The 26,998-nt window shown below is 36.3% G+C and overlaps 1 protein-coding gene across 2 annotated transcripts; it reads left to right on the top strand.

Annotated features, from left to right (window-relative positions):
- The first annotated feature begins 130 nt into the window (after positions 1 to 130).
- Positions 131 to 25,870, top strand: iffo2a (intermediate filament family orphan 2a). Of its 2 annotated transcripts, XM_067371332.1 has the most exons (10): positions 131 to 1,021; positions 14,373 to 14,433; positions 14,776 to 14,874; positions 17,815 to 17,991; positions 18,162 to 18,195; positions 18,277 to 18,304; positions 21,515 to 21,701; positions 21,802 to 21,891; positions 21,962 to 22,098; positions 22,192 to 25,870. In XM_067371332.1, exons 1-10 carry the CDS (start codon positions 474 to 476, stop codon positions 22,325 to 22,327), a joined length of 1,497 nt encoding a protein of 498 aa, XP_067227433.1. In that variant the 5' UTR covers positions 131 to 473; the 3' UTR covers positions 22,328 to 25,870. The 2 variants fall into 2 exon arrangements, with proteins under 2 accessions (XP_067227433.1, XP_067227432.1); XM_067371331.1 differs by having other exon boundaries at positions 132 to 1,021; positions 18,162 to 18,304.
- The last annotated feature ends 1,128 nt before the right edge of the window (positions 25,871 to 26,998 follow it).

The following is a 26,998-nucleotide window of genomic DNA, read 5'->3' as shown; positions in this document are numbered from 1 at the left end:
AGTCAATGGAGAGGGTTGGAATGTTTTCCCCGGGTGGGCGTGGTTTTCAGATTATGACGCGTCCCTGCCCACGCCCGTCATGTAATATGTAAATTAAAAGGGCGTGTCTTAAAGGCGATATCCAATGCGACTGTTACTGGAGGGCGGATCAGACATGTCTTCCTCTCCTCTCATTTTCCTTCAGTTGGTGTGCTGCTGTGCTCAGACTGGGCTGAAACCTGAGTCTCTACGGCAAGTTGAGACCAAAAACCAGCCCATTTCATCACCAGCGGATAATAGGAGGGTAGCTGTGAGTTCATAAAATGTGTACTGGTCACTGTGCTTTATCCGGCCGCTAGAAGCGCGAGTATGGCCTATTATTTTTGTGACATTAGATAAAGGGAGTGCACCTTGCGTCCGAGAGCATGGAGGTGACGTATGCTGCTTTACAGCATCTGCAGTTTGATGCGTAGAAACATTGCTCACGGATAAAAATGGATTTACCGCGTCGTTTTCAAGACCCGGTTCTCAACCCGATATTGTTCAATGAATCCGCTGCGCCTCTCGGTATGAATGAAGCGTGTGAGATTGGGAGCGGGTCCGGCGCCATGGCAACCAGCGCGTTGAGAAACGACTTGGGCTCCAACATTCATGTGTTAAAGACACTCAATCTCCGCTTCCGCTGCTTCCTTTCCAAAGTCCACGAATTAGAGCGCAGAAATAAGTTATTGGAGATCCAGCTGCAGCACGCCCAGGAGCAATCCCGGTACCGACTGCTGTTTTCCCGGGAGAAAGCGGTCCAGACGAACCTCGAGCTGCCTTATTCAAACGCACTGTGTCAATCGAGACTCCCCGGTCAAATCTGGAGTTTCTCACACACCGCCCGATACGGAGGACGGTACGAAACTCCTCAGGGGCCTGGAGTGTCCTGGACTCAGCCAGACGGTGTCGGGGTTCAGACTGACACCATCACACCTGAACTCAGGGCCTTGTACAATGTTTTGGCCAAAGTCAAGCGCGACAGAGACGAGTACCGAAGAAAGTAAGTCCAGCTCGAGCTTATTTCAAGTGTTTGCCTGCAAAAAGTGAGGAAACTCATTTCTTTTATCAACATTTTTTTTTTTTTTGTAATTCTGAGGAAATATATATGGTTACCGCAGTATTTGTTACTACAACAAAATTCTGGTAACTTGATATTAGTTACCACTGTCATATAAAGAAGTGAAACCAAATGAAAGCTTGATACACTAATTAGAGATGCCATATTCATTTATAATAGATTGACATTTAAACACTATTAGCCTACACTTTATATGGTACTTAAAAACTACTTTATGGCCAAAACTACTATTAGATATAGATCAATAACCGGTTTGACCACTCTCTTTTTCACTAATATTCACATTTTTCTACATAATTGGTTACTAATTATTATCGCGATTACCTTTTTCTACCGATAAATTTCAAAGTAACGTATTTAATCTATTGCATCATTTATATCAGCCATTGATCTAAAAAGAAAAAAGAAAACCATCCAAAAACATAAATGCAGTTGTGACCATTTTGATCTCAAAACAGCTTTACATTAATATAATGACATAAATATTATTATTATTATTATTATTATTATTATTAAAATGAATATTTTGAATTGTGTAAAATAACAGCAATAGGCTAATTAAAAATCAGATTTGCATATACCCAGCTAACAGGAATCTTTGGCTACATTCTAGCAAGATTCTCTTAAAACACACACACACACACACACACACACACACACACACACACACACACACACACACATTCAATAATATAATAATAATAATAATAATAATAATAACCAGCGTTGGGGGTAGCGCATTACATGTAACGCAAGTTATGTAATCAGATTACTTTTCCCTTGTAACTAGTAAGTAATCCATTACTTTTAAATGTACAACAAAATATCTGAGTTACTTTTTAAAATAAGTAATGGTAGTTACTTTGTTTTCCCATTTAAGTGCAGAGTGTTGTGTGCGCTGTGTAAACATGATGGTGACTGTACTTCTAGATCAAATGTGAGGATGCATTTACTCATCTCATCAAATTAATGAATGAGGACTGTGAAATGCACACTCAGAATATTAGGTAAACCTGCAGTAGTTAAATAAGTTTTAAAAACACAAGTATACTTTATGTATTTAATCTCACTTTATTAACCAATGTCTTTACTGCTGACCTTTGATGATCCAATTGAACCACACAAATAAGCAAAAATGACTTAAGTTTAACATCACATTTGTGTTTCATGTTTTATATTGCTAAAATAAGAGTGTTGAACTTCTACTGCATCCTATTCTTCTTTAATCCAGAATAGCAGCACAGCTGAAAGGTTTGTTTGTGCTGCAACCTCTACTGTACAGGCGTGAATTTGCATTTCCTTCAGCCTGAGGCTAATTCATTTCCCTTTTGGTTTGAAAGTGCCTTTACATTAGCCAAAAATAGAACTTTTGTTATTAAAAAACACAAGTAAGCCAAGCCCAGGCGAAAAAAAAGTAATGCATTACTTTCTATAAAAAGGAACGGAGTAATGCAATTAATTACTTTTTTAGCGAGTAACGCAATATTGTAGCACATTACTTTTAAAAGTAGCTTTCCCCAACACTGATAATAATGTTCTCAAAATGTTTTCTGTATAACTATCACATAACCAAGAAAAAACTGGACATTTTGAATATTCAGAAATCAATAACATTTCTTATCTTCATGGGAACAGCAACATGTTTTTAGAACATATTTTTGTATTTTGGGTTGATTATCAAAAACTTTCAACAAAAATAACCCTTCTCCTTTCAAAAACAAGAACTTTGCCCCTGTGTTCATAGTAAACAAGACTGTGTTTCCTTTCTTTTTTATGCGGCTGTCCCTGGGGTATGAGTTTTTCATAGTGTCTTAACAGTAAGGCTCTATCAGTAACCCCTGTATGTTCTCTAGTATCCTATTACAAAGCGTCCAGTTTGGATATGAAATCTGAGAAAGCAGGGGTGACATTTTATCTGACAGAAACCATTAGCTTTTTCCCTCCTCCAAATGGGGATCTCTGCAAAACCTTCCCATTCAATATGAGTTTGTGGGAACTGCCCTAGAACTTCAGCAGAATCGCTTTACAGTTTCTCTTTTTACCTTGTGGGACCATTAGTCCACATAATACGCTTCCACCCATTTTGTGTGGGTTTGGTTCTTACATGGGGAATTTCCCCCTGATTATATTCTCTGTTAGACTTTTTGATGTGTGTCATTCAATTCACTGACTGATTCAACTATTTATTTTTATAATTGAGCCAGTGCATGTTGAATGAACCAGTGCATGTTGATTTAAAATATACATTTCCTGTTGTTGTTGCTAGAGGATGCTTGATTTAGGTGTCTACTGCTGGGAAAGTGATGAACAAAACATTTGTCAAATTCCTTGTTTCTGTCCAGCACTAGTCTGGCGACTCATTCATTGCTCAACACAAATAAGTTACTGTAACTTTAAGGCATTTCCGGTCATATCAAAGCCCCAGACGTTTTCTTTCTTATCTACAGTAACCCTGAAGTGCTTTTGTGTTTCCCCAGACTGTTCCTCTTGGCTGTGTTGTTTTCATAGTTTGTGTCAGTGGCTCTGTTGTAATAGTAATATAATAGTCTGGCTATAGAAGGTCTTGAAATTTTGTCCATAGAGGGTTTTCTCATCTGCCAGAACAGAAGTTGACTGTCTGTGAGAAGAAGTGGACAAATGAGCCACACAGTGATTCATTTCCAGGTCTTGAGAGGTCTGGAAACCCCACTTTATAAAGACTCTCGATATCCTTAGATTATTCAGTGCTTACCATGCTTACAAACTCTAAGATAAAGATGCTTGAGTAAATAGTCATATGTTCGACCTGCCCAGCTCAAAAGTAACTATTTTTTTGCATTGCTCTCTTAGCTCTGCTGTCATCTCATGTTTGTTTTAGCCTCAGATAGGGTGTCACAGTAGCAGCCGGTGGGTTAGGATGGATGTTGGTGGTCTGTTATATTAAACGCGATCCGAAACAGGTGGAAAGTGTGGCATCAGGTTCATATGCAAAGACTGGCTCCTAGGAAATCATTTAAACAAATATAAAACCGGTTTATAAATTAAGCATGCATTTGGCAACAGGCTGAATGCTTTGACTATACTGTTCTTTAAAGTACAAAGCAACTTGGAGCCAAATGAAAAGAACTACAATGTGTTTGCATTTGCCGATTTTAATCGTATCTGGCTATTTTCAGAGTTTTGAGTTTCTGAGGTCAAAATTCCATTGCTAAAGAATTTTGAGCACAGCATGCCAAAAACCATTATTGTTGAAAGGGAAAAAGGACTTTCGACCCAGTTATTTTCATGTCTCTCAAAACAGCACAAAACATAAAAAATCACCCCTATACTGACTGAATATTTTAGGGAGCTTAACATATCTAGAGAATGGAGTCATCCTGCCCCACCCCTTCGAGTGTTGTGTGAATTCTTCGCCCATCCTCCCGTTCCATTTGAATTCTTTGTCTGATTAATCCTTTGTAGGAATTCCATGGCTTTGATAGAAATTCAGGTTTAATTAATTGTCCTGGACTTCTCTGGAAGATGAATGTGTTACTCGTGCATTGATAAGAAACTAATCCAGTAAATCAACAACACTAGAAGTCTCTTTTGGTTTTGTGTAATATTTTAATTGGTGTCATGTTTGTAGATTCTTTGCCATTTCTGTGGCAATGGTTTGGATTGATTGTGGCTTCTTTGCCCAATATGTGACAGAGAACTAGAGTTTTAAAATCACCATAAAACAGAAGTTATGATAGTATTTTCTTAACTATTGTGATGTATATTTGAGTGAAATGGCTTTTTGAACAAGAAAAATTATAGTGCAGGACTTGATTTTGTCCATCAGGAATTGATTTGATTGTTGGATCATAGTGATTTGCTCATGCGAGGTGAATGACATGCTGTCCCGCCTTCATGCCAGTAAACACATCATTGGAGAAGAGATGTTGCTCCAAGAGGGAGGGGAAGTTATTTTGATTAAAGATTACGAGGGCATATAAATTAAAAAAAAAAAAAAAAAAGATGTGCACGGATACATAATTTATAATGAATACTGCTATAAAAAATAAGAAATATCCATTTTGATTTCATGGTGACTTTAAATCATATTTATTACATATTTATATAGTCCTTATATCATGAATGTTGTGCTGGGAGTCAGTTTCTCATTTCTAAACTTTATAATTCAACATATGATGACACATTTTTGTGAAATAAACTCAAGTTATAAACCTTTCTTAGCACAAAAGCCATACGTTATGCAGATGATGACTTTGAGGAGCCCACATTTTCAGAAGGTGTTTTATAACCCCAGCAGACGCTCTCCACTGACCCGTGTGAGTCGGGCTGTAAAGCCTTGGCCGTAGATGTCTGTCCAGTTCTGGTCAGCGACTTTGGTTTTGTGTGGGGTGAGTGTGAACAGGAGGTAAGCCTGCAGCAAAGTGAGGTCATCTCTCCAGGGAATGATTTAGTAGTGCTGCTTCACTGGGTGGGAAATCAGTTCTGCCCCCCACTCATGCTGGGAGTCCAAAATTACGGGAACTAGAACATCTTGAACATTTTTACACATCCAAGAAACTGCTACCAACTGTTATGAGGAAATAAAATAAAATGAATCACGAATTCACGAATGTATGACATATTAAGGTACAGTTTTTGTCTAGCTTGAGGGACATGGGTTCCAAATGAGTTTTCCAATTGTATTTAAATTATTATTATTATTTATATGATATTACATAATTGCAGCTGAGTTTGAAAAAATATCTGTGAAAGGTTCAACTTAATTGAACTGACTTTCGTTATGTGATTCGGTTGAAATGAGGGAGAAAGGATCTAATCGTGTTTTCTTTTATGATTGTTTTTAACTGCAGTCAAATACTATTATACTTTCCACATATGTACAGAATAGACATTGTTGTCATGCTGTCAGGACTGAGTATTATATTCTTTTACACCATGATGACATTCATAGCTGAAATCCTTAGCAATGAAAATCAATGGGCTAATGATGCTAACAAATTATTTAGGCATGCCAGTTTTCCTGTAAGATCTTTTTCTGCCTTTTCTCCAGTGCTAGCAAGTTATTTCATGATGATGCACATTATTGACTTTCAAAAGATTTTATTTCTGCCAGCTAGCTGTCAATTAGGCCTTTGTGGTAAATAGATTTCTGAGTGACTATGTTTATTGTGCGGGTTTGTAAATGTCCAGCTAGCGTACAGATGGATAGAGCAGTAGACGCAGCCAGACATTATGCATTCAAAAACTGAATCTCAAAAGCCCTGGTGACGCAAATGCTTAATAAAAGCCTAACTGTCCTATCTTGCTGGTTTGGATATTGACTGTTCCCTTGTGAAAAAGAAGTACACTTTAACATACTTTTAAAAAGAGTTATGAAAAAATGTATTTTAATAGAATATTTTAATCGTTTCGAACAAGGGATGTCCTGATCAATTTTTTTTGTGCCCCCGATCCCAGTCATTGAATATTGAGTATCTGCCAATATCAAGTCCCCATCCAATACTTGTATTTCCCTAGTGCCCGGTGCACACTTATTAAAATCAATCCAATGTATACAGGGACGTAGTGTCTCAGGGGCTGTAAAAAATGTAAAAAAGGGGCATCTGTCACTATGGACTAATTCCAATATAACAATTACTACAGTAATTATATAATGCTGCCTTCACATGCTATTGGAAATTTCCTTCTTCCCACTTCTGAAGTCGTGATTACAAGCTCGTCGCATTCAAGTGCATTGTTGTCGAAAAGAACAGGAACCATGGAGGACGCCAGGTTTATTCTTACCCATTAATTGGGAAAATCGTATTAAAGCCAAAATTATATTTAGCGTCCCATTCATTGACAACCATATAAACATTCACCATGCTACCTTATAGTCAGCTTGCTGGCAATTCTGGAATTTCGGTCAAATACAGGCTATTTTCACTGTATGCTTTAAATGATTATTCATATATGTTAAAGATGTGCATATTTACAACTACACCAGGATGTAGCGGTTGTGGGAAAAAACTAATAAAGAATACCATTCACAATCGTTCTCCTTTCTGCCATGTTTAAAGTTTGTGGCCCGCCCATTTCAGGAACTAAATTATCTCAGTGGTAACTATGACTTGAGAGGGCGTTCATGTCCAATTTTTAACTAAGAAACTCATATGTAGGATAATTCCGATAGCACGTGAAGGCAGCATAAGACAAATTAATGTTAATTGCAATTCAATTAAAATGTATTATAGTTTAAATTTATATTAATTACAGTGAGCTGAACTTTAGAGTGCTTTTTGACCTACCTAAGTATTAAGACCTAAGTACATAATTATATGTAATTTCATAATTATTACTTCTGTTGTCTTTGGAATGTGGTTAAAGTGTGTTGCCAAAAGTACTTAAAAGCATTTATGGTAAACTAAAATATACTTTAATGTAATTTCTATTTAAACTTAAAGGTGCTAAAGAGGATGTTTTGTTTTATACATTTTGCAATATTACATGAAACTGTCTTTACTAACTGATAAAAGACTATTTATTAGGTGCACTGAAAGGAATAATATTAATATACATAATCTGTGCACGAGGTAGGGCCTTAAAAACATCAGCCAAATGTTTACGCGATCATTGCATAAACGATTGGCCCTCTGGCTTGTCAATCACTGCCATGATGTTCCTTGTGAGAGACGAGCGCGGCTGTGCGCTCCAGTAACTTTCCACACTCCACAGGTGCCGCATGCAATGTTTTTGTCAGGAGACAGGAGTAACAACTGCAGATTATGAGTTACCTGCGGTGAGTCCGACATAATGAATCCACTAACACGACACAGTGAATGCCGGTGGTAAACAAACACTCGTGTTCCAATACTCCTGCACTAGTTTTGGGAGGCGTTCCCTCGAAATGAGCTGTGAAGGAGGGGGGTTGTTCTTACGCATGCGCTCATTTCAAAAACTCACTAACAGTCTTTGGTTTCTCAGTCGACGAAAAGATCCTCTGTATCGCCTTTAAACTTGTATGTCATGTATTCAAATATATTTGTAGTTATACATTTATAATGATGAAGTTGCAATATAGTAAATTTAAATTATATTAATCTTAAATTTAATATCAGATAACGAACTAAATTTACAAGAATCATCATTAAAACAACCATTTAAAATGTACATGATTACAAAGTGCACTTTTAAAAAGTTTTAAACAGTCCATGTCCTCTCTTAAGTGGCCTTTTATTTCATTAATATATTATCTGCGATTTACTGTTTTTTAAAAATATACTACAAGTGTACATGAACAATAATTAAGCACACAAGAGTTGCTTTTTTCCTGATTTATGTCTGTGTAGACCCTCTGTGCCACAGAAGGGAGTGGTTCAGATCTATGTGTTCATGTGTCTGAATCTTGAGAGTAGCTCTGTCTGAGTATTGATCTGAAATGCAGCTCGCTCTTCCTCTGGTGTCCTGTTGTAGACACAGATGTGCACAACTGAAGACCTCTGGGACTGTCTGGCGACGGATCGTTATGTAGGTCAACTTTGCACATAATGTCAGGATTTTCATTTAGCAGTCGTTCTTTTAAAATTTTGTTTATAACTGATTAAGGCTGTTGACCTTTCAACTAGCACTACACTTAGCAAAAGCATGCTTTTGGAAAGTTATTAACAGTATGTGGTCATTGCAAAACTCAGTCATGATGCTAGATTGAGGTGGGTGGTTGCTATGCAATTGCTAAGATGTTTTAGTTGTTGTGTGTGTGTATATATATATATATATATATATATATATATTATAGTCCCAGTACATTTAGCTCATGGTCAGAGGGTTTAGGACAGAAGAACGTTGCCAAGAGCTGATTTTGGCACAGGAAACAGAGTAATGTTCCATCACTGAAATGAAGTGGAGGAAACAGTCTGGCAGCATTTGTTTGTGTTAAGCCACAAATATTGCAGTATTTACTGCATTTATTGTGTACAGACGTTTAGGATTTCCTTACTTTTGTAAAAGGAAATGCATGCGAGTCTTTGTGAATCATTATCCAGTAGCAGGCAGGATATATAATGTACAGGAATTAATGAGCCCACCATATATCTTGTGGGGGAAAGTCCTTCGGAAAGTCCAGAAGCCTAAAATAGACCTGGCATGAGGCCTTTATTTTTATTTAAAAAGGCATATTTTCAAATTTATTTTTAGACTGAGCTACAGTTTTATAACTCGGTATTGAACAATTTTATCTACTGTATCTTCAGAAATTAAGTAAAAGTATACTTTTTTTTTTTTTTTGACATTTAATGCGCTGCAAATGTGCATGAACAGAATATGGTACATTCCTCAACAAAAGTAGTCCAAGAACAGACAAATATAGAAAGCATGGGTGATCATTTTCATGCCTAACATACCACTGAACTCATGATTTTCAAGAAACATCAGTTAACACTAAAACTACACATTTTTACTTGAAATGGCTGGGAGCCTATTGGATTACAAAAACAGACACTGAAAAGACTTCTGGAAAGAGTTTCACTACAACTTAGTTTGTGCAGAAAAAGCTTCTTTTTTTTGGTTGACATGATATATGTAATCTCAAACTATTTCAGTGTTTACTAATTCTTTTATAATTATTATGCATTCTATTTGTTTGACCACATTAATGGAATTGTACTTTTAAAAAGCATTAGATACACTGCAGGACTAGCTAACTAATTTATAGAATAAATAAAAGATAGTTTTTTTTTTTTTTTGACAGCTACCTATTTGTATGTTATAAAAAATCCAGAAATTGCAGAAAACATGTAAAGGAATAGCTGGTGTCCCACTTTGAGGTTAGTTTAGAATTTAAAAAGAGGTCATTTACATACCTAACATACCAACTTGTGACCATATTATAACCTTCTGTGCATTTTGATACAATTTGTGTCTGCAAAATATGTTAAGGAGGCAATAGTGGGTCATGGGTCATGGGGTCATCTTCCTCTGTCTTCTAGGTTATGTACTTACCCCATCTCCTGAAAGCAACATCATTCTGAGCATGATTTATTTATCAATGTTGAAAACAGTTGTGCTGCTTCATATTTTAGTAGAATCCCTGGTACTTTTTTTCAGGATTCTTTGATGAATAGAAATTTCAAAAGAACAGCATTTATTTGAAATATAATTTTTGTGACATTATAAATGTCGCTTTAGATCAGTTTGGTCTTCTCTAAATTCAGCTCTTTGGTGGTCCCGTCTGATCTTTGTGAACATCTCACGCTGAGCTCCTGTTTCGAGAGTAAATACGAGGCGAGATAATGTCTCTTTGCAATTCAGGCATTTCAGAGGTGGTGGACAAATGAGAAAATAGGTGTGTCTTTATGTCCGACATAATGCTTTGAAGGTCTTCACAGGTGCTAGGATGAACCCCCTCACAGTCACCTCACATTATCTCTCTTTGCCCAATTCATTTGTACACCTTTTGAAGTAGTTTAAGATTACAATGGGACACACACAACTTTTGACCTGTAATAGATTTTCCTCTGTCCTTCTCTTTCCTCACCCATAATAGCTCTTTGAAACATTGGCAGAAGTCATTTGAACTCTCCCATGAAATGAACAATGTGTATTTAAATTGACTGTCCTGATCTCACACAATGGGAGAAGACACAGCAGTGTGCACAGTGATGGCATATAGTGAACAACAAAGAAAGCGCCTCTTCATTTTGTGGTGCGTCTCATCTTTCTTTTCCTAAATAGCAGTTCATTAAAAAGTTCTTGGCCAGGTGGGCATTCAAAAGCTTTTGATATGCAGCATTCATCTACATTTCCTCATGGCATTGTGAGAGAGTTTCCGTTTATATTGTGTTCGGTGTCTTTTGGATTAAATGAAAGCTCAGTCTGTGCTGCAGCAGAGGAAATGAGAGGAGTTTGATTCTCTCATGACCTTGGGCTGTTGTCTAGTCAGCTCCACTGGATCCCACTGACATTCAGAGAGATCCACACTGACCCTGCACTGGCTGAACAGCCATTTCCATGACGTATCTCCACACATGTGTGTATCTACCTTGTATGGATCTAGATTTCTGGCTCTCATCTATCTGTGGCTACTTCTTAATCAATAAAACGGTCTTTCTCAAAAAGGATAGCTGATTCTGTTTCAAATAAATGTCCTTTTGAACTTTCTATTCATCAAAATCCTTAAATAAATAAAATAAATATAGGATTAGTTCACTTCAGAATTAAAATGTTCCTGATAATTTACTCACCCCCATGTCATGCATTATGTCTTTCTTTCTTCGGTCAAAAAGAAATTAAGGTTTTTGATTAAAACATTCCATATAGTAGACTAAATCAGGGTACAAAGGCTTGAAGGTCCAAAATGCCGTTTCAATGCAGCTTCAAAAGGCTCTACACGATCCCAATTCGCATTGAAACTGCAATTCAGAACTGAAAACCTTCAACCCGTTGTACCCTGGTGAAGTCCACTAGAAAAATTCTCTTCAAAAACCTTAATTTCTTTTTGACTGAAGAAAGAAAGATAAAAAAAACATCTTGGATGACATGGGGGTGAGTAAATTATCAGAAATTTTAATTCTGAAGCGAACTAATCCTTTAACAGCACAACTGTTTATTTTGATCAAATAAATGCAGCCTTGGTGAGCTTAAGAGACTTCTTTCAAAAACATGAAAAAAGTTATTTGTTAATGGCATTGCACTTTCACTCTTCTACCCTGAGAACTTTCTCTACTCATGTTTATACTGAAGAACCACAGCCTCCACATGCTTTTCATTCCTGGCCAACAGGTCAGCTTAACATAAGTATAACTCTTTGTACTAAACACATGATCGCTTCTGGTTCTTGTCATGTTGAGTCAGCACTTGCCCCCGCTTGGCAGGGTGTCTTGATGTCTGGACCCAGTCAGACTGACTCTCAGTGCAAGTGCAAGACAAATGGAGTCTATAATCCCTTGAGCATGTGAGAAATGAAAGGATAAGGAGCTTATAAAACAAGAAAAGCTGTCATCCTTTAATCCAACCGATGAGGAATCTCACTACATAACTGAGTACAGAATCAGACAGGGGGAATCCCGCAGCATGTTAACACTTTGCAGTAGACGGGTGGTTATTTAAAGGTGAAATATGTACAAATTTTGTTGTAAAATATCCAAAAACCATTAGGTCAGTGTTATATATTTTGTTCACTTGAGTACAATATCCCAGATGTTTCCAACTATTTGTAAATCATGAGAAAATTGTAATTTTAAGCAAGGTTTCGGGACATGTGAGGAGTCGCCTGTCAATTGCGTCATACCCGCGTTACCCTCGGTTTTATTTTGTAGAAACCATGGAAACGCCAAAGACACTTTAATATAGTACATGTTTTAATAGTCAAGGGAACAACTGTTTGGTTACATTTATAGACAGAAAACTAATTGTTGTTATATAGCTCAACACGTTTAGTCTTATTGTTTAAATCTAATTTTCTTCTTCTTTTTTTTGTGAGTACCATGCTTTACCATGCCTCCGAGGAAAACACTATTTTGTCAAGTAGCTAACATAGCATAATCAAATGCAGCTTTATTTTTAGTAACAGTAATACAGAATTTTCTCAATCATACAATGTTTTAAAATCAATTGCATGCCATTTATCAACACAAGCCATCCAGCATTTAATATGATATTCTAAAATAGATCTATCTTACTGCAGTGTGCAACAGTGTCTCACAGCAGCCTCCGAGCGAACAGAGTAACGTTATAACATAATTTTCAACACACTCAAATGTATCTAATATGATAAACAGAGCTGCGTTACCTCATACTCATGACAGGAAAAGCGGAAGCGGCGCCGGCGACTGTGGCATAATAAAAGTTCAGCTGCTCGTGAGGCGTGTGTTGCGCAGTCGCTCCAGCGGCCTCGTTCAGCTCCCACAACACTCGGTCCTGCTCTGCTTCATTCTACGGTAACGCTAATAATCTAATCCATGAACATGATTTCTTCCTGAGTCCAATCCCTATTGTTTTGCACCGTCCGTTGAGGTGAAGACCACATGTCCCAAGATTCCACGCTTAAACTTTGCATAATCAAGCTACGCTTTTGTTTTGAATAGGCTTCTAGTGACCTCTAGCGGACAGAAATTTTACATACTGCACCATTAAACCTATGATGCATGAATTATTAAATCATAAAGGAAAAATATCTTTCAAATTATATATATATATATATTTCATTCAGAGGGTATTAATAGTCTAAGAAGAATAAAAAATAAAATGTATACACAGAAAAGTGTATCTTTAATTAGACATCAGGTGCATTTACATGGAGCTTTGTAATCGGTTTAAAACTCCAATCCGAATGAAAATACTCTATATAAACACCTCAGATTGTCATATGAACAATCATTATGTAATTATACTGACCCAAAACCTTCTTAATTTTGATACGGACAAAAAAAAAAGATGAAATGTCGTTCAGTAAGTGAGCCAGATGTTGATTCAGTGACCACTTTGATCGATTCAGTTCAGTGAAGGATTTGTCTGGTCTCTTTGAACTATTCACCTCAAGAACTGGCTCATTTTTTCAGGAGTTAGACCACACTGTTTGCGCTATAGGCATTTGATTCCCTAAAAATAAGAATCATCTGTTCATGAATCAGATTACATTGACTGTGTTGTATGGTTGTTTATATGCATTACACAAGGACTCATTATAAAATGTTTTTAACCTCAGTGTGCCATCATTTTAGTGTTTCACATTCAATACAGATGCTGAACTCACAATTACAACTCGGGTAATTATAAAATCTTTAGACATGTTGCTTAAGATTCAGCAGCAACGTCATAGATTCCCAGTCACTGAAAAGCAGTGTAGGTAACCCCGAATAAACTTTATTTTAATCGGACACAGTTAAAAAACTGCTTCTGGAGCAAGAGCAAAGAAACCGGCACAATAATTTACCCAGAACATTTCTCATCCAAAAGTTAAGCTTTTATTTGGATATTCTGCTATGCACCACAGTCTCCATAGTGATTTAAAGGGAGCTTGCTAGTGTTTTCAGGGAGTTAAGTGTCCGAGGAAGATTCTCAATGGTCAGTGGCAGTGGGAGAATACTAAAGTGTTTTTCTCAAGTCTCTTTTGAGTACATGTAATTGAATAAAACAGTACCTTTGATACTTGTGTGGTAAACTTTTACATATATGTGGTTTTTATTGAATGAGTGGTACATTAAGTTACTTTTAATAACTTTTAACCTCTTTTAAGCCACTCAGTGGGATTGTAATTAATTGAACTTGACAAACTGTGCACATTCATTCCATTTGGGCTGTTATTGTGTTTGTATTCCAGATGGGAGGAGGAGGTGTCCAAACGTCAGCAAATGGAGTCTTTGGTGGAGACCTTACAAGAGGTGAGATCTCGGACCTATTGTGACTGTGTTGATGTTTGACATCCATACATCTGCACTGATGCTTGTCTAGCTTTTAGGTAATTGTATTGCATGGAAGAAAATTCCCCACCCACACTGTAAAAATATATTCTGAAACCAAGTAAATAATGGAGAAAAAAAACATCCAGAGTTCCTTGATTACTGTTGTTTTGTAGAATGGAACTTGACATTAAGTTCAGTCAAAACTTTTCATTAAAATAATGAAGTAAACATATTTAACTAAAAAAAAGCCTTGCAAACTATTGCCTTCATTTTCACCCACTCATTTTTTTACAGTGCACATTCTAAATGTTCTCGTTACAGAGTGTTCAGTCGTCAGAAGTTGTGCAAGGAGAGCTGAGTGAAAAGATGGAACGTCTTAGAACAGAACTGGTGGTCTTCAAGAGCCTCATGCCTCATGATGTAAGTGTCCTGCTTTATCTGGTATCAGCTTCTGCACACAACTGATGACATGCAAATATCCATTCACAACAGTACCTTATTTAAAAGAGTATCATTTGACTGCACCTGTGAGAGATTAATAAATATTACAAGATTGACTCTCAGGGAAATGAATATGAACCCATAGGTAAATTGTTCTGGCATTAAACTGAACAGATACCCATAGATTTGTGTGGACAAATAAGCAATAAAGCAGTCACGCTTCTGGCCCTGGAACAGATGCATATTGTTCTTTCTTGTTGAGTAGATGTTGTGAGTCCCAGTAATAAAGCACAGCTGACTGCCGCCTCCCTGGATAATATGTTCTCGATGTGAATGCACACTGTTGCAAAGCATTTCAAAGAAGCTCAACCATCTGTTGCAGCCAAATGAGTTTAGAGCAGTTTATCTGCCTTTGAGGTTTTTGTAATGCTTACTAGCTGTGTAGTGCTGTTTATGCACAAGTTTCTATAATAATATAATTATATAATACAGTACCTGTCAAAAGTTTGGAAACATTAAAAATTTTTTAATCACCAAATACAGTAAAAAACAATAATATTGCAAAATATTATTACAAATTAAAAGAACTGTTTTCTATTTCAATACATTTTAAAATGTAATTTATTCCTGTGATCAAAGCTGAGTTTTCAGCATCATTACTCCAGTCTTCAGTGTCACATGATCCTTCAGAAATCATTCTAATATGCTGATTTGATGCTCAGGTAACATTTCTTATTATTATTATCAATGCTGAAAACAGATGTGCTGCTTAACATTTTATTTTAACATATTATTATTATTAATATTCATGCAGTTTTTATTATCTAATATTAACTGAGACTGTAGAACAGGGGTCGGCAATCTATGGCACCCGCAAAAGCGACAGAGGTATATATTTTATTCAGATAAAGTACCTTGTACCTTCATACAGATCTACATTTTGAGCTAATCATTCATCATAGTAACACATCTTGTTTTATTAAGTTAGAAAGCTATAAATACTATTAAAGTGTGAGAATTAAACTGCGCATGTCAATGAAAGTGCGCAGACAAACCATTAGTGCGATCACGAGTTACTGACAGCTGTACACAAGTCAGTGCTATAAATTTCTGAGATATTCGACCACGTTTGAGTCATATTAAACATTCCACACACATTGAAATGACTGTAATGCATGTGGAAACTCTGTTCATGTGTACCTAGTCACTTTTTCACTGTTTTGTCTGATCGGATAGCTATTATGAATTACCTGGTGTAAATAGACCCATTGGAAATCTGTTCTTCAAAGTCTCATTTAAACCTGAAAACAAACTAAAGGATTTTGACAAATGTAAAACAAATTGCAACAGAAATATTTAAGATCCTGCATATTTCAATGTTAAACATCATAAAATATGTTTGTGTATTTATACAGGTGCTGGTCATATAATTAGAATATCATGAAAAAGTTCATTTTTTTATTGTAAGTTATTTAAAAAAATGAAAAGTAAGTCACAGATGGTCATTACTGAATGTGGTGGCTGTTTACAGAGTGATGTATCAAAACATTAAATGCAAAGTTGACTAGAAGGAAGAAATTGGGTAGGCAAAGGTGCACAAGCAACAGGGATGACCACAAGCTTGAGAATACTGTCAAGTAAAGCCGATTCAGACACTTGGGAGAGCTTCACAATGAGTAAAATGAAGCCGGAGTCAGCGCATCAAGAGTCACCACACTCAGACATCTTCAGGAAAAGGATTACCAAGCCACTTCTGAAACCGAAACAACATCAAAAGCATCTTACCTGGGCTAAGGAGAAAAAGAACTGGACAGTGAACAGTGGTCGAAATGTCCTTTTTTCAGATAAAAGTAAATTTTGCATTTCGCGTTGAAATCATAGTCCCGGAGTCTGAAGGAAGACTGGAGAGGCACAGATTCCAAGCTGCTTGAAGTCTAGTGTGAAGTTTCTGAAATCAGTAATGATTTGGAGGGCTGTGACATCTGCTGGTGTTGGTCCATTGTGTTTTATCAAGTGCAAAGTCAATGCAGCCATCTTCCAGGAGATTTTGGAGCACTTTATGCTTCCATCTGCTGACAAGCTTTATGGAGATGCTGATTTTCTTTTCCAGCAGGACTTTAGCACCTGCCCACAGTGCAAAAACCACTTCCAAGTGGTTTGCTGACCATGATATTACTGTGTTTTATTGGCCAGCCAACATGCCTGACCCCTGAATCTATGGGATATTTTCAAGAGAAAGATGAGAAACAGTCGATCCAACAATATACAGATGATCTGAAGGCTCAATAGTGCCTCAGCAGTACCACAGGCTGATCACTTCCATGCCACACTTCACTGATGCTGTAATTTGTGCTAGGAGCAAGTCATTTGCTGTAATATGTGCTGCCGACCAAGTCTTGAGTGCACAAATGAACATACTTTAAAGAACTTGAACTTTTCTGTTTTGAAAATCCATTTTTTGATTGATCTTAGGAAATATTCTAATATTTTGAGATACTAGATTTTGGACTTACATGAGCTGTACACTCTAATCATCAAAATAAATGTTTTACTTTACATGTAGGGAATCTACAATATATGAAAGTTTCATTTTTAAAAATAATTTACAATAAAAAAACTGAACTTTTTTTTTATATGACCAGCACCTGTACATATGGGGCGTTGTGGCACATAAACTTAAAAATGGCACTTCATGACAAAAAGGTTGCCGACCCCTGGTGTACAATATTCGCATTTGTACTTTCAAAATTATTTTTTGTACCACAGGGCTGTTTGCATGATATTACTACATAAAATTGCTTAAGTATGTTGTGGTATGTTTTATAAAGCAAGAGAAGTATGTTTCCCGTTCGTTTTCTGCTGAATCAATGCATGACGGATGAAGACCGAAATGTCTCATTATCATGGATTTTTGTATAGGACGTGTCTGACTTGGACACTAAAATCCAGGAGAAAGCCATGAAGGTTGATATGGACATCTGCAGACGCATCGACATCACAGCCAAGCTGTGTGACGTGGCACAGCAGAGGAACTCAGAAGACATGAGCAAGATATTGCACGGCAGCCCATCCAGAGCTCCTCTCGAGCAGAAAGGGGTACGAAAAAATTACTCACAATAGATTCTGATGATATCTTCCATTCTACTGGAACAGTGTGCAAATTTGGAGCTCAGATTTGATTTGCAGTATGTGGAGTTTATATAACAGCTTATCGTGCAATTTGAATCTTTCAGCAATCAGAGAATATGTGTGTGTGTGTGTTGTAGGGGACGACGGTGTGTAGGAGGAAGGAGAGTAAGGGTGAGTCAGAGGAGCAGAGAATGGAGACTGATGTTGACTCTGCTCACTGTGAGGATATGCCTGGTTCTCTCAATATCACAGATGAGATGAAGAGGATGCTCAACCAGCTGTGAGTCTTCATAGTCATTAGAGCAGTGTTTCTCAAATGGTGGGTCGCAAGACCGTTTTTTAAGTGGGTCAAAGAAACAACATGTTTTTTCTTAATCGAGACTTTTATTTTGAAAGACGTGTGTAAAAGCTGTTGACAGTTCTGTCGGACTCAGTTTAACTAAAGAATGCCTGAGAAAAATGCATTGTCCTGATTTAGTATCTGGGTGCGTCTCAGGCAATAGTCAAGGCACTGAACAAGGAGTCTGCCATTTTAAGGGCTGTCTAAAGCGCATAATCCTTCAAGTGCATTGAAACATTCTTTCCCTAAAATGTCCAACAATGCACCTGTGAAAACCAGGCAGCATCGGTGCTCACTATGTTCCCTTATCGGAAGTTCTTAAACATGAAACATAAATCAATTCGCTAGACATAATGATATGTGATTTGTTTTTAAAAATACAAACCATTATTTAATTATATTTCAGCATAAACATACATCGCTAGACAGGTAATGAACATAATCTAGCTAACATTTGTAATTTAATTACGGCTGAAATGTTGCACGTGTATGTAACAAGCAAAGTATTTATCATAATGTACTTTAAATAACATTAAAAAATAATGATATTAGTTCTGCTGTTGTTCTTAAATACCAGTAGTGATGTCGTACAATGATAATGTCATCAGTGTCCGAGTGTGTAGTGAGCCAGGGGCCTTACCAGTGCCTGAATTCATGTACACTATATACTGATTCACGACCTCAGAAGCTAGGGAGCTGATTGAGATGCACCCGTTGTCAGGCTGTATGTCAGTGTCGTTATTCTAATGTTATTTTCGTAACTTGTTACGAAATAAAAAGTGTCTCACTTCAGAAAAACAAACTTTCCTGTCCTGTCATACATATACTGTGCTTGTAGCATGCACTCTTCAATTACATGTACAAATTCAGAGGTGTGCGCTGTATATCACTTCACTATATATAAAAAGCTAAATATATATATATATATATATATATATATATATATATATATATATATATTTTTTTTTAGAAATTAGGTCCAATTTCTAAAATATTGGGTCACAGACTAATGACCATGGGAAATTGAGGGTCCCATAGTAAAACCAGTTGAAAACCACTGCATTAGAGGGCACCTTCTGATGGTTTTGTGTGTGTGTGCATGCATGTGTGAATTTTTTTGAGTGTTAATTTCATTTATTTTTTGTGAGATCATTATAGGATTTAAACCCAAAAATGAAAATTCTGTCATTTATTACTCACCCTCATGCCTTTCCACACCCGGAAGACCTTTGTTCATCTTCGGAACACAAATTAAGATATTTTAGTTGAAATCCGAATGCTCTGTGAGGCCTTCATAGGGAGCAATGACATTTCCTCTCTCAAGATCCATAAAGGTACTAAAAACATATTTAAATCAGTTCATGTGAGTACAGTGGTTTAATATTAATATTATAAATCGATGAGAATATTTTTGGAGCGCCAAAAGAAACAAAATAACAACTTATTTAGTGATGGCCGATTTCAAAACATTGCTTCAGGAAGCATCGGAGCACAAATGAATCAGTGTATCGAATTATGATTCAGATCGCGTGTCAAACTGCCAATGGCTGAAATCACATGACTTTGGCACTCCAAACTGCAGATTTGATACACTGATTCATAATGTTCCGAATCTTCATGAAGCATTGTTTTGAAATCGGTCATCACTATATAAGTTGATATTTAGGTTTTTTTGGCGCACCAGAAATATTCTCGTCGCTTTATAATATTAATATTGAACCACTGTACTCACATGAACCGATTTAAATGTTTTTAGTACCTTTATGGATCTTGAGAGAGGAAGTGACATTGCTCCCTATGGAGGCCTCACTGAGCCATCGGATTTGAACTAAAATATCTTAATTTGTGTTCTGAAGAATAACGAAGGTTTTACGGGTGTGGAATGGCATGAGGGTGAGTAATAAATGACACAATTTTCATTTTTAAGTGAACTAACCCTTTACAACAAAATGCTGCAAAAGTATAGAAGTATACTCTTATAACGGAGTGTCTTGGATTTTGTATGATTACTTACTGCCATCTAGTGGTAATATGGTGAACATGCTCATTTTGTGTGCTGTGAATTTCCTATTTGAGAGAGATCTTTTATCTTATTGTTTGTTATTAAATGACTATTCTTACTTTAAGGCATTGCCTTGTCTTTAATCATTTGTTTTAATCTCTTATTAATTGCTTTAATCACAATCTGGATATTTTATTATGTTCATTTGTTCTCCTCTTATGTATTATTTACCCGGTTTCACAGGCAAGGCTTAAAGGGTTAGTTCACCCAAAAATGAAAATTCTGTCATTTATTACTCACCCTCATGCCGTTCCACACCCGTAAGACCTTCGTTAATCTTCGGAAAACAAATGAAGATATTTTTGTTGAAATCCAATGGATCAGTGAGGCCTGCATAGCCAGCAATGACATTTTCTCTCTCAAGATCCATTAATGTACTAAAAACAAGCTTCCTGAAACAGTGTTTTGAAATTGGCCATCACTAAATAAGTCGTTATTTTGTTTTTTTGGCGTACCAAAAATATTTTCGTCGCTTCATTATATCAATATTGAACCACTGTACTCACATGAACTGATTTAAATATGTTTTTAGTACCTTTATGGATCTTGAGAGAGGAAGTGTCATTGCTTCCTATATGGAGGCCTCACGGAGCCATCGGATTTCAACTAAAATATCTTAATTTGCATTCCGAAGATTAACGAAGGAAATTACGGGTGTGGAACGGCATGAGGGTGAGTCATTAATGACAGAATTTTCATTTTTGGGTGAACTAACCCTTTAAGCCTAGTCCCAGACTAAAATGCAATTTTGAGATGTTTTAACTGAAAGCAATGTAAGGACATATCTTAAAATATGTCAGTACCATTGTTTTGTCTCAAGATTCACACCAGTAATGTTTTTTTTTCTAAGGCACATTTATAATAATATATAAATTATATACAAATTACTTAAATGTCCTAATTTAACTAAAGCCTATTGTCCCTGAAACCAGGCCATAGTCTTTTATTTGTAATCCTTTAGATTGTGGATCTGTTGATTTTCCTTTTCTTTTCTTCTCCGTGTTTCTCCTCTTTTCCTTCTGTTATCTCTTCCATGTCTATGTCTGCTGCCTATCTTGAGGTTGCTTAGCTAATTGGTTTGTTGGCAGGCGGGAAACGTTCGAGTTTGACGATGACTGTGATAGTCTGGCGTGGGAGGAGACGGAGGAGACTCTTTTGCTCTGGGAGGATTTCAGTAACTACAACACTGTGAACCTCACCACCACCACCGCCGCTGCTAGCACAGTCACCACAGTGTCCTGCACATCTGACACTCACGGAGAGACCCACGAGCAGGTCGGTCGAAGTCACCGAGCTCTGATAGCAAATATGTTTCAGCAAAAGAGCCAAATGACTCCTGAGAATATTAATGATACATAATGCATTATCCCACCAGGATCGAAGTCTAGGTAGCCTCATAAATGAAACAGAGTCCCTCTTTAAGACCAGAGAGCAGGAGTACCAGGACACCATCGGACAGATTGAGGTGAGAGAACGTTTGTGAATGACACATTCAGCTGATATTTACTTTATTAACTGCTATCTTCCTCTCACAGCTGGAACTGGCCACGGCTAAGAATGACATGAACAGACACCTTCATGAGTACATGGAGATGTGCAGTATGAAGAGAGGCCTGGACGTACAGATGGAGACCTGCCGGAGGCTCATCCAAAGCACAGCCACCACCGGCAGGTTGGTTTAATCCAACTATGTTCCATAAAAAATAAGAATTATACTATTATAAGAAGAGTTTTAATGATTTATGTCCTCTGTTTTCTACTGCAGACAATCGCCATCCTTCAGCTCTGCGGCCAGCAGTGATTCAGGAAACACTGATGACATCCAGGATGAGCTGGAACATGATGGAGTGAAAGACGGAGAGAAAGAAGGGGCAGTAGAGATGAATGGAGAAGTCAGATGATGATCAGCCCTTCATCATTCTGGTTTCTCAGCTTCTTTGTGAGCCAGTCACTCTTTTAAGTCTCTGGTCACCTTTTCTTACACAGTATGGATGAGTGTGGAATTTCAGATTCCCAAAGAGCAAGTATTGGTGCTTTATATGCTGTCTAAAAGCAGGACTAGCTGTGCCCTCTTCATCAGCACTGCCAAGGCATGGCTCCATAGTCTTCCTCACTAGCTTTAACTGATGTCGCACTCTTTACAGTGTGATGAATATCATATATAATAGTGCATATTATTATAAATAATATTATAATAATATATTATCATATAAAATGGTAACACTTTACAATAAGGTTTTATTTGTTAACATTAGTTAACATGAACTAACTATGAACAATGTTTATTAATCTTAATGTTAATCTCACCATTTTTAAGATCAATCTATTAACATTAGTTAATGTACTGTGAACTAACATTAACATGGACATTTTAACTAACTTTAAAGGGTTTTTTCACCCAAAAATGAAAATTCTGTCATTTATTACTTTATTACGTTCATCTTCGGAACACAAATTAATACATTTTCATGAAGTTTTACGAATCTTTTGTTTTGAATCAGTGGTTCGGAGCGTGTATCAAACTGCAAAAGTCACATGATTTCAGTAAACGAGGTTTCGTTATGTCATAAGTGTTTCGAAATTTCAATGGTTCACGTGACTTTGGCAGTTTGATACACACTCCAAACCACTGATTCGAAACAAAAGATTCGTAAAGCTTCGAAGCTTCATGAAGCAGTGTTTTGAAATCCCCCAACTCTACATATTGTTGAATAAAGTCGTTATTTTGTTTTGTTTTTTTGGTGCACAAAAAGTATTCTCAGCGCTTTATAACATTAAGGTTGACCCACTGCAGTCACATGAACTGTTTTAAATATGTCTTTAGTAGCTTTCTGGGCATTGAAAGTGTTAATTGACTTGTCAATGAAGACCTCACTGAGCCATCGGATTTTATCAAAAATATCATAATTTGTGTTCCGAAGATGAACGAAGGTCTTATGGGTGTGGAACGACATGAGGGTGAGTAATTAATGACAGAATTTTCATTTTTGTGTGAACTAAGCCTTTAACATTAATATATTAATAAATTCTGTAATGATAAATTGCTCATTGTAAGTTCATCTTAGATAATGCATTAACTAATGTTAACATCTGAGACCTTATTATAAAGTGTTACCTATAATATAACTATTATGGTATTATGATAATATATTAAATATAAATATTATTTATTAAATACATAATTTCTGCTATCTTGCTCATTTGTTTACATGAATTTAAAAAAAACAAGTTACACATCCATCAGTTCAAAAAACAGACAGATTAAAACACATTACAGAGGAAAGTATTCTTCTTCATCAAGCTCTGAAATACATTCAGGCTTTTAATATCACAATAGTCAGTAGATCAGCCATGCAGTATGCTTCACAAAAATATCTGATAAATTATCATGAAATATCTCATCGGTTCAGATGTTTTTACCATGTAAAACTGTTGCTCAACTAAACCACCGTGCACTAAGATCTATGCAAAAATCTGGACTGGACTGGACTGGACTGATGTTACATTTTGTGATTCTCTTTGCTGGAAACAGATTCAGTATGTGTGAGTTGATTCTCCTTAAGTGCAGTTTTCCTCTTTTTCTTTGTATTGGCTCTTTCAGTGTTGGAGAGTAGCAGTAAAACCCAAACTCATGTGCCTACAAATATGCTGTATACAGTGTCTTAGTTGCCTTATATTTTTCTCTGAATATTTTAAGTACCGTGCATGATTTGCTCTGTTATAAACCATTAAATCCTGAATCATATCTTTAGTACAGATGATGACATATAATGTATGTCTAAGATGTTAATGGTGTGATATGAGGTTTTGGATGATCTCAAGATTCAGAAGCCATACTATATCTGTCCTCAGGTGTTGAAAGGTTTGGTCAAGCTGCAAAATAGATACTGAACATTTTGCTATTGCTTTTAGTTCAGTATGTGGGTCATTCTCAGGAAAAGGTGATATTTGTGCACTTTTTATATTTGAAAAAAAAAATAATTAAAAATTCGTTTTAAAATACCAAGTATCAAAGTACATATACTAACTCTAAAGAGCTATTATTTCAACCACATTACAGCAAATTGATGTTTAGAATAACCAAAGTCCCTTTAAGACAAGTCATTTCACTCGGCGGCCATCTTTGAAACGCCTCTCGGGCATCCTGGGCATCATGCAGCTCCTATCTCTTTGAATGGGGAAACATCAGATTCTCCAAAACTGTTCGTCAACCTTACGATTAAATTTGATATTTGAAATCACCAATGAAATCTAACAACAACCGACTATAAATTTAAATGTAGCTTCTAAACGCTCGAATCATGACAAAAAAGCTATTTTTTTCAGGCTGGATCAAGCTAATGCGCATGCGCAGACCTAAATGCGCGTCTCTTAGGAGGCGCGCGTCTGACTGTTTCTATAGAAACCGGTGATTCTAACGGCCGCTGAAGTGACGCGATGACTTTACCAGTCGGCGATTGGCTCTTGGCTTTAGAAGGCGGGACTTATTCCGCCATATTGCGCGTTACACTTTCTCCCATTCAAAACAATACGACACGTCTTGTGTTATTCTATAGTCTTTGGAATAACTCCGTGTCATTGTGACTTGAAAATATAAAATTTAAAAACATAACTATAATAATGTTTTCTCAGAAAGAGAAAACGTCAAAAGACAATGGGTTGAACAGAATTTCTCATAAAATGTATGAACTTTATATTTCTTTATATTTCAATAAAAAAATAGTTTTATTTAAGATAAAAACAATATATTTTGCATTACAAACAGTCAAATTGATTCTTTAATTTGACTTAATGTTCAATATCGGTAATGAGTCATGGGGAGGCACACTAATGACATCACTTCCTAAGAATGACCCACACAATATTCCCCTCCTCACCCCCAAAATATGTTTTTGGCTTATTATTCAAGAGGAAGTTTATAAGATATAAATGATTATTCATTATTTATTTTATTGTATAATGTATAATTAGGTTTTAAAAATTGTGTTTATGTTAGCATATTACTTGTATTACTTTTATTATGTTTGTTAAATACGTTTTTTATTACTTTTGTTTTATTATTACATATAAATTAATGATCGATTGCTGAAAAACAGTATCTGGGTGATGGAGGTTAAGGTTTGCTATTATTGCCTTTTTTAATTAATGGAAATGAATCATTCCATATTTTATACTATCCTCTAAATGGTCATTCAGATGTTATATGTTGATACAATTTATGATTTAATATTTCTTGCCTTAAATGTGGGCCATTCTAATGAAATGTATTAGTTTGTGCTGTATACTAAAGAAATGAGCTGACTGATCTTGAGCTGAAAACAGCATGTCTGGGAATGTCTAGAAATGAGAGTTTGTTTTTGGAAATCTGGAGGACTATGCAAGTCTTATGTAATTGTACTCTGATTTTATGCTGGTTTTAAATAAATGAAAGAAAAAAAAAAGAAGGGAAAAAAACTGTTTGCCTTATCAGTCTTTCATGACAATATTTTTAATCCAAAATCTCCTTTTTCGATTCAGCTTTGCAGCATGCAATGTTTATTATATCATTATTTGTGACAATGAATATTGTTTGGTCCCAACAGATTTCACATGGAAATTTTGGTTTTGCATGATTGAGCAATTCTCACTTATTTTACATGAATTTGCCTGTTGCTTGGGTGTCGAGGTTGTGTTTTAACATATCTCAAAAGGTGAAATGAAAACTGTGGTCTATTTTATAGGTCAGAGTTCTGGGAAAATGATATTGAGACAGGCAAATCCATTCCAACTGGTTCAGTTGGTAATACACAAGTCACGCTTCTTCAGAAATACAGCTTTGCTTTGCAGATGAAGACCATCATTGTGTCACATCCTCTTAACAGCAAAAGAGTATAATGTTTAAAGAGAACTGTTTTGAGCCCGTTTTTATCCATGATGTTTTATTAACAAGACTTTATTTATATTGACATACTACAGATTTAAACGCATTTTCTTCTGTCAGACTACCATACATGCATACGTACAGACTATACATACCTATATGTAATAACATCATAGTTAGTCCCCTAATCCGATTCTTTTTCGCACAAAAGATTCATTTAAAGGGGACATAGGCTATCATGAAAAGGGGATATATCATGAAAAAGGACAACCCAGTAACTTTGTTTCGGTACGTTAAGCCTTTCTCTGCAAGCATGTTAAAAAAAGGTGCTAGAATTTCGCTCCCCTAGATATAGGAAGGGGATCTTATTATAACAGCATTGTTTTGAAATTGCGCCATCTCTAAATAAGTCGTTACCAAAGTCCCTTTAAGACAAGTCATTTCACTCGGCGGCCATGTTTGAAACGTCCCTCGGGCATCCTGGGCATCATGCAATCTCTTTGAATGGGGAAACATCAAATTCTCCAAAACTGTTCGCCAACCTTACGATTAAATTTCATATTTGAAATCACTAATGAAATCTGACAACAACCGGTGTTTCTAAACGCTCGAATCATGACAAAAAAAAATGTATTTTTCAGGCTGGATCAAGCTAATGCGCACGCGTCTGACTGTTTCTATAGAAACCGGTGATTCAAAAGGCCGCTGAAGT

Source organism: Chanodichthys erythropterus, chromosome 20, assembly GCF_024489055.1.
Source record: "Chanodichthys erythropterus isolate Z2021 chromosome 20, ASM2448905v1, whole genome shotgun sequence".
Classification (NCBI taxonomy): Eukaryota; Metazoa; Chordata; class Actinopteri; order Cypriniformes; family Xenocyprididae; genus Chanodichthys; species Chanodichthys erythropterus.
The sequence above is the reverse complement of the archived record's forward strand: the minus strand, read 5'-3'. Positions and strand labels throughout refer to the sequence as shown.